This window comes from Anas acuta, chromosome 19 (genome assembly GCF_963932015.1).
Source record: "Anas acuta chromosome 19, bAnaAcu1.1, whole genome shotgun sequence".
NCBI classification, from domain to species: Eukaryota; Metazoa; Chordata; class Aves; order Anseriformes; family Anatidae; genus Anas; species Anas acuta.
Window position 1 is genome coordinate 1,707,099 of NC_088997.1, and position 16,471 is coordinate 1,723,569.

Genomic DNA, 16,471 nt, shown 5'->3' on the forward strand with positions numbered 1-16,471 from the left:
CCGCCGCCGCCATTTTGCAGCCTCCCTCCCTCCCCGCCCGGCGCGGCCGCCATAGGCGCCCCGGAAGGGCCATAGCGTTGCCATAACGCCGCTGCCGGGAGGAGCTGAAGATGGCGGGGCCGGAGCCGGGCGGCTCGTTCCGGCATTGCTTGGCGAGGCTGGGCGCCCTCCGCCTTCAGCCCGGCTCCGAGCAGCCCTCAGGCGGCCGCCGCACCGAGCTGCACCTGCTGCTGGACCAGCTCATCTCCGACAGCTGCGGGCCCGCCGCGGTGGCCGGGCCCAGCCCGCAGGTAGCCCGCGGGGTGGTCTCAGAGCTTCCCCGGGGTGTTTTTTTTGGGGGGGTTTGTTTTGGGTTTGGCCATCGTTACTGGCTTTAGTTTTGCCCTGCTGTTCGCTGTTTGGGTGATGGGTGAGGAGAAAGGAAGGCTCCCGAGTGGGAGCTTTCCTCAGTCCCCACATGCATCGATGTCGGTGTTATACCGCCTGTGAGAGCCAAGCCTTAGCCGCTGATGTGGTTTCCATCCCAGGTTTGTCGCCTCTAATTCATAATTCATTCTTTCTGTTCCAGGATGTTTGTGCTTTGCTTGTCCAAGCCTGCCAGCTGGTTCATCTCGATCAGGCGCATCTCGTCAGCAAAGTCTGCCAGCTCATCTACCACTTGCTAAACAGATTCCAGGTACAGAAAGTTTGGCCAGAGAGGCCTTTTGTTTCTTCTTGTTTCTTTTACAGGGCTATGGAACATGCCTTCATGCAAATTCATCTGGATTTTTGCTCTGTCGTTCCTTTACTCTTAGCTGAGGTTCTGATCTGTGGCTTTAGCCTGGCTGACAGCTTGCTCGTGTAAAAAACAACTCCCAGTCATAACCAATATGCCATAGGAAATACTCTTAATTATAAGATATTTGTGTGAATCTATCATTTTCTTAATTGTAGCCCGATTCTGTGGTGATGTGTAATTTTAACAGCCAGATTACATGAGTCTGTACCCATTAGGAGGGTAGATATATTGATCTTAGCACTACAGGATGATGCAATTTTCTTGACCATAATCCTTTTCTGTTATGGCAGGTGACATTTGATGAACAGAACTTGAATTTTCTCCTCTCCTACTGCATCTCTGCTCTTAAGCAGTGCAGCTCTTGGACACATGTAGAAGTTCTGCAAGCTTTAGCAGCTCTTGTTTACAATAATGGACCTAAATGTCAGAAGGTGGGTTTACAAACTAGGAGAAACTAACCAGGAAAAACTTGCAACTTCCACAGGTTTTTTTGTTTTTTTTTTTGAGAGTAGATGAGGGTAATAGAAAATGTATCATGTTCTCAAACCACTTTACCTTTTAGATTAATATTAGACCCCACTTAAATCATGCCTGGTACTTGTGGAAAAGTAGACATACAGGTGTGTTAGGTGTATGTTGTAACAATCAGTAGGTGACAAGATTCTTCCCATGCTGAATGATGCCCTACCTGCAGGCTGCAGCTGCAGGGACCATCTAGGATCTGGCTTGTGCCAAAGGCACGCTGTGAAAGAAGGGTGTCAGGCTCAGTCTGCAGACTAAGCCCCCTGGTTTGTCTGTGTGTCAGGCAGAAAGGATGTAGGGAGCTTCAAATTTCACATTACTCAGCAGGCTCCACTGAGGATCCGGAAATATATCCCACAACCAGATCAGGTCTTTGGTGTGCAGTGGGCTCAAAGCCACTTCAAAGTCGAGGCTCTTTAGTATCAGTCCGGGGCTTGCACGAAGCTCCTTGTGGCTGCAGCGTGACTGATAGTGGTTGATACGTTGAATTCTCTTGCTACCACCAGCACTTGGCAGTTTGCAGAGCAGTTTCTGCTGTTTGTCTGGAGCACGGGGTAGTGATGCTGGCAGTGTTGTAGCTGCCAGCTTGCGTGGGTTTGTAGCCTAGAAAACTGCAGCAGTTTGGTACAGCAGTTGTTACTAACTTAGCTTTGTGTCTGGGAAGAAGGCATAAATTGTGACTCAGCCTGAGCTATGCTCACACTCAGTACTTTTTTAATACAAAATAGGAGAGCTTTGGAAATGTATGTTATCTGGTCATTTTGGTGAACATAATCTGTCTCTGGAATTTGAAATTGAAGCTGACAAATCTTTTTTTTTTGTAGCATGGATATATTTAGCTAGCAAACAAAAGAGCCATTGGGCTGAGGGAAGAGCATTAACCCCTAGTGACTTTTGCTGGTTTGTTTCAGTATCTCCCGGATTTGCTGGGCAAGACGGGACTCCTGGTGCAGTTCAGTGATTCTGCTCAGCCCAACATGGAGCTCAGGACAGCAGCACTGCACAGCATGGCAAACCTGTGTCTCAGGTGCGTACCAGCCTTTGCAGGTGGTGGAGTGGATGCCTTAGAAGATGTATATCTGACAGCATGGGCAGCTGGTGGATAAAATCCATCTGTGGATAAAAACATGAACTCTCAGACTTCTGGAAATAGTGTTATTGTGGGACATTTTTAGGGAAGAATATAAAGTGTTTTGTCTGGTCCTGTGGTAATTGCTGGGAGGTTGTGAGATCTCCATCCTTGGAGGTGCTCAGAACTTGAATGGACGTGGTCCTGGGTGACCTGCTGTCATCGGCCATGCTGTGGGCAAGGGGCTTGGAGTAGCTGATCTGCAGAGGTACCTTCCAACCTCAGCTATTCTGTGATTCTAATATCAGGAAAAACACTTGCAATATTAGGGCTGTCCTCTAAATGTTATCAAATGTGCTTTGGTGGCTTAAAGTAACTAAAAGTTTTGGAAGCAGCTGCTTAGGAATCCATTAGAAAGGAATTTGCTTAATGACCCTAAAACTACTGCAGCAATGGCCAGCTTTTACTTTATGGTACTTATGGCAGCAAAGATTAAAGTGATGCAATTTCCCTCTCTTCCTACAGTAAGTCAAGAGACAGATTATAAAGCAATGATTTGTCTCTTGCTTTAATTTTAGTGTGCCTGGACAGCCATACTTGGATGAGCCCTACCGAAGTGTCTGTTTTCAAACTTTCCTTGGTGTTCTGCAGTCTTCAAAAACCTCTGAGGTAGATGACATCACCTTTTGTGTGGTAAGTGTGAGTCTAGGATGCTCTAATTAGGAAATTGTGCTGCTGGAATACTGGAATTTGGAATATTTGAAACTTGGAATGTTTTCAACTGAGATTTTGCTTAAATAGACTATTTTTTATTTTTTTGCTTTTAACAGGATGTTACAAATAACTGTCAAAGTAACTATGTTGAGCAAAGCTTTAACTGCCTAGAAGGTCACCTAAGAGGTGTGATCCTTCAGTGTTTTGGGAAGGAAAAGTAAGTAATTCTGTGCTTTTTGCTTTCAGTTGCTACAGAATGCACTGAAAGGTATCCAGTCACTTCTAAATGGCGGGAAGATGAAACTAATGCAAGCTGACCAACTTGGATCTCTTCTTGCAGTATTAAAGGTAAATACGGAAACAGACACTGGAAAGTGCGCGTTCCAGTTGCCCATGGAGTGCAAAACAGTATGAGAAGATGAGGAAGACAGAGCAGAGAAGCCTGAGCATGGGGGGAAGATGTAGCATGAAATACAAATTAAAAAGATGGGAGGTCTGTTTTTTTTGTTTTGGTTTGGTTTGTTTGGACCTACTTGAAGTCCTTCTGGAGATAGCTGTTACGTAGCACAGGGAGAGGCAAGATGTGAAGGATGGATCACAAGCCAAAGGGAAAATTGATGAACACCTGAGGAAACGTACAGCAAATCTTTGTGCATCAAAAAGGAAAAGAATGCTAACGTTTCTGTTACTCTTCCAGAAGTGTATGTTTCACGGCCTGCCAGGACTGAGCTTAGAGGTGCCTGCAGCCTTGTACCCAGCCCCGTTACCTCAGTATGACAAAAGGTCGCCTGTCAAGCAGGAGCAGCCAGAGCCGGCCACCTCGAAGACAACAGGGGTAAACTGAAATCGGACTGATTCTCCTGTGTACTCATGTGCCTGTTTGTTGAGGTTGTATGTGCCTGATATGGTACTAGTGGCTAACGGTCTCTTTGCATTTTGGGCACATGATACTTTTTTTTTTCTTTTCTTTTCTTCAAAGATACTGGTTATAAATCTCTGCACTGAATAAAATTGCTTTGTGAACTCAGGTGACAAGAACAAATGGCTCTGCAGAGGCTGGTTTTCTTGACTTAAGCTGTGTGCATCAGATATTCGTCTGTAGCCAAGAATTCTTGGCCTGCAGACGTGGAGTTGATGCTTGCAGACTAGCCAAAGTTTTTTATTTTATAAATTGCATTTTCTCTCCTAACATCTGCACAGTCATTTTGACTTTTTCTAAGGAAAGTCAAGTTCACCTAGAGACTGATACTTAGGGACTGATTTTATTTCTCTTTTTTTTTTCTGCTTTTCCTCTCCCTGGCTGTTCTGCTTAATTCTTATACAGGTTATTTTTTAACCCTGTAATTTTTTTTTCCCTGTAATGTCTTTTGGGTAATTGGTAATCCAAAGTTAGGTAGTCATGTTGACTCATTTCTTTTTAGATGTTAAATAACTACTATAAATCCAAAAGAGCTGCAAAAGCACTGGCTGTTTTTATTAATTTTGTGCAAAATGTTTTTTAAATATATATTTTTTAATTGAAAATCTTTTGCTTTACTGATTAAAAACTAAGCTTTGGCTTCTTTGAGAGTATTCAGATATGAACTGTTTATTTACATTAGAGTGTTAGTACACTGATTTTACTGTAATTAGTAGGCAGAATTTGCAGTCTCTCAGATGCTGATGGTGTGATTTTTTTAGACATGTACAATATTGTATATTTTATTGCATTTATACATGCAGTATTGTTGCACTGAAGATGCTAAATAGCTGTGATAGCTCATAGTAAAACTAAATTTAATCTAAACTTAACTTGTTTAGAAACTAAAACTGTTATGTGTCGATGCCCTTATACAAAGGGCATGGTTTATTATATTGAACTCTGCTTTTGTCTGGATTAACAATTAGCTTTATTTTCAGAGGAGATTTTTCCACTAGTAAAAGATTTACCACTATGAAATGTTTGCACATCTTTATAGATACTTCTTTTTTTTTAATAATCTATTTTTTTTAAACAGAACCGAAGAAAAAAGTCCAAAGGGAAACAAAAGAAAGGAGAGTTTGCAGAAGAAGGAAGAGAAGATATGTGTGATACAGGAAAGGAATCGATCCGTGGAGTTGACATGCTGAAACTGCGCTTAGGGGATGCACAGAACAGTCGTTGTTCAGATCCTCAGGCTTGTGCATCGGATGCTGCATGTGTGCCTGCTGGAAAGGATCACTTATCTTCACACTGTACTAGCTGGAAGAGAATCAGCAGCAGTGAGTCAGAATATTCTGATGCTGAAGGTGGAATACAGAGCAAAACGAGGTTATTGTTGTTCATGTAATCATAAAACGTAGTAGCCAGTAGTGCTGTTTTTATAACAATTTAAGTTTATCACATTAAATCATACCTTTTGTTCCTGTAGGTCTAGTACTAATTTTACAAGTGTGCAGACTTCCTTTCAGAGGATTCCAGTGCTTTGTTCTTAATCAAAACTGTTGAAAAAATCACTTTTCCATTTATATTGTGGTACAAGAAAAATGGAAGGCAGTAATTAATATTGGCTTGAAAGTAAACTTGTTCTTTCTGTTCCCTGTTTTGGTCTAAAACACTTCACTTACTGCTCTCACAGCTAGTCACTAACATGAAAGAGGTTAAATCCATTACTTTTCACTGCTGCTATTTCATTAATCTTTTTGTTTATTTGTTTTTAAGGTCTTATCAAGCCAAAGTTCGTCAAGGGGCTCTAGCCTGTTTCCTCTCTACTATCAAATCAATAGAAAAAAGAGTTCTTTATGGCTACTGGTCAGCATTTGTTCCTGATGCACCTGGCATTGGCAGCCCCCAGTCAGTGTCCCTGATGACTATTGCTTTAAAGGACCCTTCTCCAAAGGTTAGACAGTTTTGAGTAGATGAAGCATTGTATTTTTCAAGTATTATTCTTCAGTGATTAATCTTACGGAGTAAAAATGTGATACTCATCACATGCTTGAGATGATCATTGCAGAAGGGCTATGAGAAAATAGTGTTTTCTCAAAAGATCTGCTGTGGCTAACAGAAATGTTTTGTCATTTCAGACACGTGCCTGTTCTCTTCAAGTTCTCTCAGCCATTCTGGAAGGTTCGAAGCAGTTTCTTTCTGTTGCTGAAGATGCTAATGATCACAAGAGAGCTTTTACACCCTTTTCTGTAACTATTGCTTCTAGCATCCGGGAGCTGCACCGCTGCCTGCTGCTAGCCCTGGTGGCAGAATCATCTTTTCAAACACTAACGCAAATCATCAAGGTAATTGCACTGTCAGTGTTTCAATTGCTACCCAAGAGCTGATATTGGTATCTAGATTTCTTTTTGAATTAAGATTGCACAGAAGTTCTTGTAGCTGTTGAGGACCAAGGGACAAGAGGGGCAAATACTGTCATCATATCACGGAGCTTCAATGACTGAGTCTTTCTACAAAGGTCTAGGGTCTCTTTTCTCTTCAGTGCAGTTCTCTTGTTCTGCATTTCTTTCATGTATTCTTTTTTTTGAGGTGAATAAGCCTGTATAATGATTGTGGAGACTTAACCTGCCTTGGAGACTTGAATCCAAACCGCCATCTTAAGAAGCAAAAGTTTTTTGTGGGCTATTGGTCTTTATGCCAGGTCACAGTACTTTAATAATTGTTGTAGGAAACACGTTTGTAACCAGTTTTCAAAGAGCAGCTAACTGGGTCATTTTTTTCAGGTGTCCTTAGATACTTAGCTGTCTAAATGGACTAAACTGCAAACGTAGGAAAGAATGTATTGGAGGCCAGGCTGACGTTGTAACCACCACTCCATGCATGCTTTTATGTGTTTCAGTGCCTTGCAAATTTGGTTTCAAATGCACCATACAGCCGTTTAAATCCTGGGTTGCTGACGAGAGTCTGGAACCAGATAAAGCCATACATCTGTCATAAAGGTTTGTTCTGTATATCTGGAGTCTCTTTGCATGTTATTCCTTAATTCAACATTGGTTATTATGCAATATTATAAATACATAAGTAAAGGTAGCACCATCAAGTTATATGTTATGATCAGTCTCCTTTGAAAATGTCTGAAAAAATTCTGAGGTATCCGTGAGATGCTAATGAGCTGCCTTTCTCTTCCCCCTCCCTGTTCTTTCTTGCAGATGTTAACGTTCGAGTTTCTAGCCTCACGTTGTTAGGGGCTGTAGTATCTGCCCAAGCACCTTTACCAGAGGTGCAGTTACTTTTGCAACAGCCGAGTTCTTCAGGGCTAAACAGTAGCGGTAGTGGAACCCCTCATCGTTTTAATTCTTCCGAGCAGTGGAGAAAAGCCCCCCCCTTGGAAGGGGAGTCTCCAGATAATCCAGCGGGATGTACGTCTCCAGAACCATGCTGGCTTATTCGTCTCTGTATTTCCATCGTTGTTCTGCCCAGAGAGGATTCCTGTTCTGACAGCGATGCGAACTTCCCATCTGGGAGCGTTTATGAGCCATCTCCTGTTCGACTGGAATCCTTGCAGGTGATGGTGAACAGTTCGCTACAGTGAGCTTGTAAAATGAACAGCCTGGTACAATATCAAATTGCCTCACATCAGCCGAGTCTCGTGGGTTGCCTTTGTTCTTAGCTCGCTCAGTGAGATGAGGTGAAAGCATTTGCTAGAGCAGCGTTTCTGATCTGTTGTGGCTGAAGGAGCAGTAGCATTTTGATTCTATGCCTGTGGCTGCAGCAAGGCCCTCCCAGAGTAAAGCTGCAGCAGTGAGTTCGGCTTGATTTTTGGTACTTTTATTATTTTAAAATATTATTTGGCTTTAAGTGCTGGCATCTGGTGAAAGCTATGAGTTTTCCCCCATGCAAACTCCTCTGTACAGAATCTAAATGTAAAGGTTTGCTAGCAAATGGGGGTGGGGGAACATTGCAGTTAATGAACGGAGTGGAAAGAGCTGCAGGATGATGCTGCATGGCTAAAGTACCACCTGTGAACGTTGAGCCTTGGCCCTGTTTTTCTTCATGTAACCATAGAAAACGATAAGATTTTGTAGTGTGCATCCCAAGGGTCTCATACTTCTTCTGGAACAGTGGATATTTGTTAAATCCAGCTTCGCAGAACACAGCAGCAGCATTGCAGGGGATGCAGGATGTATTACTCGTTACTCTTACAGACACTCTTGCTTTTTTTTTTTTTTTTTTTTGCTACAGGAAACCTCATTTGACTTACGGTAAATAATTCATTGTGTTGCTACCCAATAGTGCTTTTGTGGCTCCTTTTTGAACAAGATCATGAAATCAGAAAGTTTTTAATTAGCTCTACTCTTCTAGAAGTCGTGCTGTAAGGTGTATCTGTTACATCAGACTTCAGTATATGGTTCCTGTGTTGGTTTGCCTGTTTACATGCTGTCTGTGTTTCGGATAGTTTGGTGTAATAGAAGGAAAAAATGCTGAATTGAGTTTATCTTTTGGTTGTGTTTAGGTATTGGCTCTTCTTGTAAAAGGATACTTCTCTATGGCTCAGACCTATTTGCTAGAACTTGGAGAAGTGGCTTGCAAATGCATGGAAGAAATGGATCCATCCATTCAGCTCCACGGAGCCAAAGTAAGAGTGTGAGAAAACACCAACGTTGTTTTACCAAGTCAGTTTTGCCATTCCGTGTGCTTTGCAAATACAGATGACTAATGCTGAATATTCAGAGAGATTTTCATGTAGCAGCACTTTGTAATGAGCTGGTACGTGCTGTAGCTCTTTGGAAATGCAGCACCCTGCCACTTTGGGAAGTGCACCTTCTACTTCTAGTCTTGAACTCTTAACAAATGTTTGGCCCGTTACTCAAAGGAAATCTCAAAGAGATTTCCTCTTTACCCAGCAATTTGTTATGCTGCTTTAGCTGGGGACTTCATGTAAGAAAGGCTTCTCCTCTAATTTCTTCACTAGTAGGGACAGAATAGAGTCCAAATTAATACTGGATCTCATATTTTTGTTCCTTGGGTAAATAAGTATAGTCCTAGATAAAGGTTACTGTAGTTCTGTGGTACTTGAGTCATCCTTGATAAAGACCTAGCTGCTTTCTGTCTCCTTGCAGCTTCTGGAGGAGCTGGGCACAGGTATAGTGCAGCAGTACAAACCCGATTCAGCTGTTGCCCCTGAGCAGAGAGTACCGGTCAGCACGGTAAGTGTGTGGGCTCCCTCTGAGATTGCACTCAGAGCTTCCTTTCTTGAATTCCCTGCAAAGTTACTGGCCTGGGAACAAATCAATTACAGGAAAGCAGAACAGGAGTAAATACCTGCAGCTTTTTAGGTACTGGATTTCTGTACACTTCCTCCGTTATTTTGGCATTTATTTTAGACTGTAGGTAAGTGATCTTTTTGCGTGGTATTAACAGTGCCTCTACCTTTCCTCATCCCACTTCTTCCTGCCTGATGTAAGTCAGGAAGCTGGAAGACCAGTCCAAACTGCATGTGTCATTACTGCTCCATAAAGCCTAGATGTAGACGTCTAGTGTTAAGGCGTTCTGTGAACAACAGGTAATTTGAAAAAGTTATTTAGAGTACACTAAATCCTAAGCTTGTCACCAGTGACCCTGCCAGCTGAGAAACGTGTCCAGTAGTAGTGGTTTCCTGTTACTTGTTGTGAATGGAAATTGTCAGTGTAAAAGTGTAAATGAAAATACCCAGCTTCATGGTTTCAAGAATGGAATCGTGCTTCTGCCTGATGCAGTATAAGTGGGTGTATCCCCCTGAGAAGGAACAAACACAACTCAGCCAAGAAGTATTTTATAGCAGTACTAAAATATCTTAAATACTTCATTCTGGATGTTAATTGTTTTAGGGTTCCAAATAGTTGTAATCGCTGTCACGTGTGATTTTGCTACCTACTCTTTGTCTTCTAAATGACTGTAAAAAAAAAAAAAAAAAAAAAGACAAACTATTATAGAACTTAGGCATAATTGCTGAGTTTTAACAAGTAAACCTGTCTGCTTCTGCAGGTTGTCACTTTCTGGACTATGATGTTAAATGGCCCTCTACCTGGTGCTCTGCAGAATTCTCAACACGCAACTCTTCAGACGAGTGCCTGTGATGCTCTGTCCTCCATCTTGCCAGAAGCTTTTGGCAGTCTGCAGGTAACGGAGCACTTCTATAAGCGTGGCATTTTTACCTACTGAAACTTTTCTTGTCTGCTAGATTGTATTAATATAAAGCCTTTAAAAATTACATGGAGAGGGCAGGGAGGCCGCCTAGAATATTTCTTGCGTTCTGAACAAGCTGTGACTATTGAAGACTGGAGAAGGCAATGTTGAAAGTAATTAGTCTCACAAACCAATTAAACTGTGGGTCAAAGAAGCCTTTTGGCCCTGCTATGAATACTCAGCCTTGGCTATTGATGCATGGGATGGAGGGCAAGAATTTCATCTCATGAGGGAGGGGTGAAGGGTTGCTATTTTGCTGGTTAAGCATTTGAAGAGACAGCTGAGCTAACAGCCGTGGACTGATGTTCACCAATTTGCATGCAGGTTTTTTCTTTTGGCTGGCTTTTAAAACACTGAAGTGCAGTGTTTGCCCTGGCAGAAGCAAACGAATATGCTGGCCCTCCTCTCCTTTTGCAACATGAAATATGCTTCTAAACATGAAAGCCTTGGCAGTGTACCACCACTGCATTGTGCAGCTCCTTTTATGTCACTGTGCCCTTCTTGATGGGCAGTGCTCTGCCAGATCTCATTTGCCCAAGAATTGCTAGTACAGCAGTATCTCTGGTATTCTCCATCTGGTTTCTCCAAGTACAGCATGTACCTCATCGCGCTGTACTTTGATCCTGTACACTCTCTTGTCCCTGTGGTCACGTGGGGTCAAGTCAGTGCCCACTCTGACCCTTTGCTCTGATGAAACAAAGATCTTTGTCGCGGTTTGGTAAACTGGCAATCTGTCCGGGATGAACTTAATCTACCTTGTTGTCCTTGTTTACGAAGTGACAGGAGAAAGCAACCGATCCAGGTTGTTTTACCTCTGATGGGCCATTTACCTTCTGCATTTGGATGATAGATAATATTTTGATTCCTTCATGGTATTATCTAATAGCAACAAGACAATTTTGTTTTTTTCTGGAAGTGTTGTGGTTTTCTGTGTGGCATCCAGAAATGCCCGTCAATTTACCTTGAAGAAAAGAGTGCACTCTGAGTGGTAGCTTCTATAGTTTCCATGTATTGTGGTCTTTAAGAGTATTTGTCAGTTGTCTTTGAGACTTTTTTCAGTTTCTCCCTGTTGCCACGACTGCTTCTCATTTCAGAATGACCAGCAGATCCTGTGCATCACTCTGCTGCTTGGCCTGAACCACAGTGAGACCCCGCTGGTAAAAGCTGCTGCTGCACGTGCCCTCGGGGTCTACATCCTCTTCTCTTGCCTTCGTCAGGTCAGAACTTGTTTATTTTTTTCTTATTTTGAACCATTTTAGAATGGAATTGATAAACCATGAGATATGGGACCTGAATTTGTTTGCAATGAGTTGGCCTTCCTTCTTGCTTTCGATCTAAAGTATTTAACAGGACGGGGATTCAGTTTTGCTTACAACTGACAAGTAAAGCTCATTTTGAGAGAAATGCTGATTAGCTTCCACAACAATTTGATCTTAGCTTGGTTGGGTTAGTAGCCTTTTTTTTGCCATCTAGCCTTCAGTGAGTGATTTTTAACAAAAACAAATTATGCAGTAGCTGATGCTGCAATTTTAGTTCAAATATTTTGCAAGCAATATCCTTTATCACGAGCAAAGGAATGAAAATGAAATGTAATGTACCATAGAAGAGAAAATTAAACAAGCAGCTCAACAAGGAGCTTGGTGAAGCAATTACTTTCTTAACATTGGGATTTGATGAGTATAAAATTGACAGTCCAGGTAATTATGTTAAAATCCAAAGTAACTAAAGCACCAATGGAATTAAATTATGCAGTGAAAGCTTTCAGCAAAAGCTACCTAGGAGAGTGGTGAGCTTGGTCGCCATGGTGGTTTAGACTGTTAATTGAAGATCAAACAAACTTGTACAGAAAGCACCGTAAACACATTAAAAGTTCTTGCCTAAGAAATAATATGTTAATAGAGGCAGTCTGTGCACATCTCATTTTCCCTAGAAGGGCTAGATGTGTATGTTACTAAGGAAATCGTGCAGATTTTTTTAAACTTTCTAATAACTTTTTTCTTTCTTTTATAGGATGTGATGTTTGTGGCAGACACAGCAAATGCAATTCTGAATTCCCTCCATGACAAGTCTCCAAACGTCCGTGCCAAAGCAGCCTGGTCCCTGGGCAACCTTACAGACACTCTGATTGTCAACATGTACGTCAGCGGGCTTCGGCCCACAGAGGTCCTCTCAGTGCCTGTATTCCCGTAGCACATAGAGGGCACTTAGTATCAAATAGACAAAATCTGTGGTCACTGTGTCAAAACTGAATGCTTCTTTGTAGCCACTCTTCAGCATGTGTAGACACTCGGGCTGTATTACAAATATCCTGTACCCAGCTGAGGTTGACTTCAAGTTCACTGCTTGATTTTTAGGTCTTTCTAACCATTAATTCTGGAGAATGCTCCAAGATTACTTTTCAGTTTTTTTTTTTTCCCCTGTATATTACTTAGTGTAATTGCATGTTCCCTGGTTACTTTACTTTTAACATACTACAAAAGTATGAGTAACAAATATTTAACGCTTCCTCAAGCCAAAGGCTGGAGGACGCCCAGCCCGCTGTTACATTTTTAACAGGAGAAATAGTTATCATATATTCCTGCTAATGAATTGCCTCTGAGCAATTCATTGCCCTCTGTCTTTTATTACAGACGTAATGCATTGCTAACAGGCTTTCTTGCATTGATAGCTTGGTTTTAAATTAATAAACATAGTGGTCACATGTAGTAAGGTCTGCCTTACATATTAGCCTTCTAAAGAGTGAAGGTTGTTCAAATGACTTTATAAAGGATTGTATCACATCTTTGAGAGTGGATTAACTGAGCCAGTCTTTCACAATGTAATCCTTCTGCTAGGGAAACAATGGGACAAAGTTTTCAAGAGGAATTTTCTGATCTCCTCCTGTTGAAAATGTTACGGTCTGCGACTGAAGCATCCAAGGACAAAGACAAGGTATGAGGGGGAAAGAGGGTGGAGGATTGTGGTGTAGTTAGCTCTTATATTTTCATTTAAAGAAAAGGCACCATTTACTTGCTTTTAGGGTGTTCTGCCCCAACAGACAGTGAGCTGCTGGTCAGCATCCTCTCTTGAGGGTCGATGTGTGGGATGTTTCCCATGTCTGTGGCCTGCAGGGCACTTGATTTTGTACTTGTCCACAGCATGAGGATTGTTAATTGTTTTGGAATGATCATTTGCAGAGAATGATATTTCTGATGGTATTTAGCAAGTTGTATCTGAAAAGACACCAGCTTAATTCCAGATGGGTTCCTTGTTGACTCTGTGCATGATTACGTAGCAGACTCGTCAAAAGGCTTTGCCCATAAACTAAAAGCCAAAATGCTGTTGTGCGAACTTTTTTCTTTTTTTTTTTCCCTTCAGGTAAAGAGCAATGCAGTCCGGGCCCTTGGGAATTTGCTTCATTTCCTTCAACCATATCATGTAGCAAACCCCAGGTTTAAGGAAGCCATCGAGGAATCTCTTCAGGCCCTCATTTCTACTGTTCTGAGTGAGGCCACCATGAAGGTGCGCTGGAATGCTTGTTACGCACTGGGGAATGTGTTTAAGAACACTGCCTTGCCACTTGGTGAGTAGACTGGTCCCCTGGGTTTGGATTTGTACTGTAGGTGTGGTTTTAATTAGTCTCTGTTAGAAATGTGCTGGGGAAGAGGGGAGAAAGCAACCTGAGCTGAATCATGTTGTCATATCCAGAAGTATGTCTTTCCCAGAACTCTAGCCAGTGAAATAGGTTCAAATCCTGGAAGTGCTGATACAGTCATAGCTGTGCTGTGTTCAGTTGGATGTGTCATGTTGGAAAAGAACAGGTTTACAGCTGTGATTAGATGCAAAGTGTTGCTTTTCTTCTTCATTAACACCCCAGATTAACTTTTCTAAAACTATTTTCTTTTTCATAAGCCCCGCTTCTCTCATTAGACCAGCATAAATGCAGTAAATGTAAGCCCATTAAATATTTTGGAGATACATTTACAGCTTTGTGTATTTTGAGTGACTGAAAAGGGTTTGTGTTGTTGTTGTGTTTATTTCTATTACTATTAGGAGAGGCTCCTTGGACCACACAAGCATATAATGCACTTTCCTCAGTAGTGAAGTCATGCAAGAATTTTAAAATCCGAATCAAATCAGCCATGGCCCTCTCCATCCCTAGCAAGAGGGAGTGCTACGGACCCACTGAGCAGTTCTGCCAGATCTGGGATGCCTTGGTGGAAGCCTTGCAGAAAAGTGAAGACACTGAGGACTTTCTGGAATTCAAGTACAGTGCCAGCCTCAGAACACAGATCTGCCAGGCTCTGCTTCACTTACTAAGTCTGGCAAAGAGCACGGACCTGCCATTAATTTGGAGAACCATAACAGAAAATGGGGATGCAATCAAATCCTATGTCTTGCAATACATGAAATGTGGAATTGAAGAAAATGAAGCAGGAACACGCACAGACTTGTGTGAGAGAGAGAGAAAGTTAAAAGGAGCTATTGAACATCTCAGTGGGATAGAGAAACAGGTGGAGGGCAAAGCTGGCCTGAGAGTGTGTGTTTATCTAGAAGGCATCTTGACAAACCATGCCAATGCCACCGAGTTAACAAAGAGCTAAACAGGAGCACCTGTTTCAGTGGCTGCTAACTTGCACATCTGATTGCACACAGAAGAAACACACGGGTTGGAATTGTGCAGGCCATGCAAAAGAAAAGTTTCCTGTTGTTGGTGTTAAACAATTTGTTTTGAACTTTATTCATTCACAACACCTCATAAAATGTTTTTTAAACTTTTGTTTTGAACGGACTCTTGGAATCATCCTCACTTGGTTTTGTTTGTACCTGTTACAGTGTTACCTCTGGGGAAACAAATGTGCTTTCTTTGTATGTTTTATAAAAACAGCCTCTTCTATGAGCTTACCTGAAAGCCCTTTGTTACTGTTGCTGCTATATTCAAAATCACATTTGTAAGGGAGGGATCTGGCAGAATTTTGTTTTTCTAAGCACTGCAATAAACCCGAATATGCCAATATTTGAATAACAGCTTAGAGCAAACATGCTTTGCCTTTAACTGTCTATTCCTGGTGTCTTACACCTGGCCTCCCCCTCCCTGCTGCCTTCTTTCCTCCTGTCTTCCCAAACCTCAGCTCCGTGGCTCCAGGTGGGTGGTACTGCACTGCCTAGGCCAGAAAATTCAAACTAGCTCCTCTGAGCTGAGCAGAGGCTGGAGTTTTCACTCTTAAACCAGCTACTGTCGGGGTCTGTCACCTTTTTGTGGGATGTGTTGTGATGTTCTAAACCTCGGGTGGCTTTGCGTGTGTTGCTGAAGTTCTGTTCTTCCCCTTCCTTCAGGATTATGTGACTTTGTTTGATCTGTGCTTACTGCGCTGATAGCCGGCGGAGGACGGAGCTCTGTGATGTTGCCAGGGACAAATCAATACCTCCAGGAATTAGCCCGTCTGTGAGGCACTTGGAGAGTTAAGTGCCTCTGCTGTCCTAACCTCTGCATGGATGTTTGAACAGAGTTCAGTGCAAGCCCTAGCTGTCATAAAAGCTCTTTGGGATACACAATTTGTCCGCTTTGTGTTTTCCATCCTCGCTCTTGCCACAGGTTTCAGTGGGCCTCAAGTATTTGAGTATCTGAAACCCCTTCAGATTAATGGAGCCCCGTCTAGGAGCCTCTTTCACTGGATGTGCCAAGAAGTGGCTGCTCCTCCCCGTGCAGCAGGAGCAGTCCCCGTGCTTTGAAGTGCTGAGCAGGAGCCTGGGCTGGAGGCTGAGGAGGAGTGTGGTAGAGCCTGCGCTCTGCAGCTGTGCTTTGTCACCGTTGACGTCAGGATGGTGGCAGGATTGCTTGCCAAGGCTTGGTGGGAGCCCTAGAGCTTTGGTTTTTTTTTATTAAAAATCGTGAGGTTTGTCTGCATCCCAAAACACCTCCTGGCATCTGAGACATGGACTTGTGCTCTGAGCAGCCTTGTGCAAGTGATGGGGGCAAAGCGAGTGATGGGACGGTGGAGCAGCTGCAAGGATTTGGGTCTAATTTGTGGGTAACAGCTAAAAAGCTGCTGTGTGGGCTGGGCAGGGGTTGATTACAGGGCTCAGCTGTGCCTGACCCCGGCCCCTCAGGCTCTCTTTGGCTTCTGGTGGTGCCTGGGTGCAGCCCTGAGGGTGCAGGAGCAGGGCTGGGTGGTTTCTCCTGCCGAATCCCGCTGCAGTCAGAGGTCAGTGGTGTCTCGCTGCGTCCTTTCCTGTCCCCTGGTGCCCCTCTCGCCCTGTGCCTCCTGCTCACCGTCAG

The 16,471-nt window shown here is 42.8% G+C and overlaps 1 protein-coding gene across 1 annotated transcript; it reads left to right on the forward strand.

Moving 5' to 3' along the window:
• Positions 1 to 15,219, forward strand: HEATR6 (HEAT repeat containing 6). Its single transcript, XM_068655673.1, has 20 exons — positions 1 to 290; positions 569 to 676; positions 1,069 to 1,209; positions 2,212 to 2,327; positions 2,948 to 3,062; positions 3,330 to 3,431; positions 3,781 to 3,918; positions 5,081 to 5,373; positions 5,764 to 5,941; positions 6,126 to 6,332; positions 6,887 to 6,986; positions 7,197 to 7,552; positions 8,501 to 8,623; positions 9,108 to 9,194; positions 10,012 to 10,146; positions 11,307 to 11,429; positions 12,223 to 12,347; positions 13,047 to 13,143; positions 13,570 to 13,774; positions 14,245 to 15,219. Exons 1-20 carry the CDS (start codon positions 111 to 113, stop codon positions 14,793 to 14,795), a joined length of 3,480 nt encoding a protein of 1,159 aa, XP_068511774.1. The 5' UTR covers positions 1 to 110; the 3' UTR covers positions 14,796 to 15,219.
• The last annotated feature ends 1,252 nt before the right edge of the window (positions 15,220 to 16,471 follow it).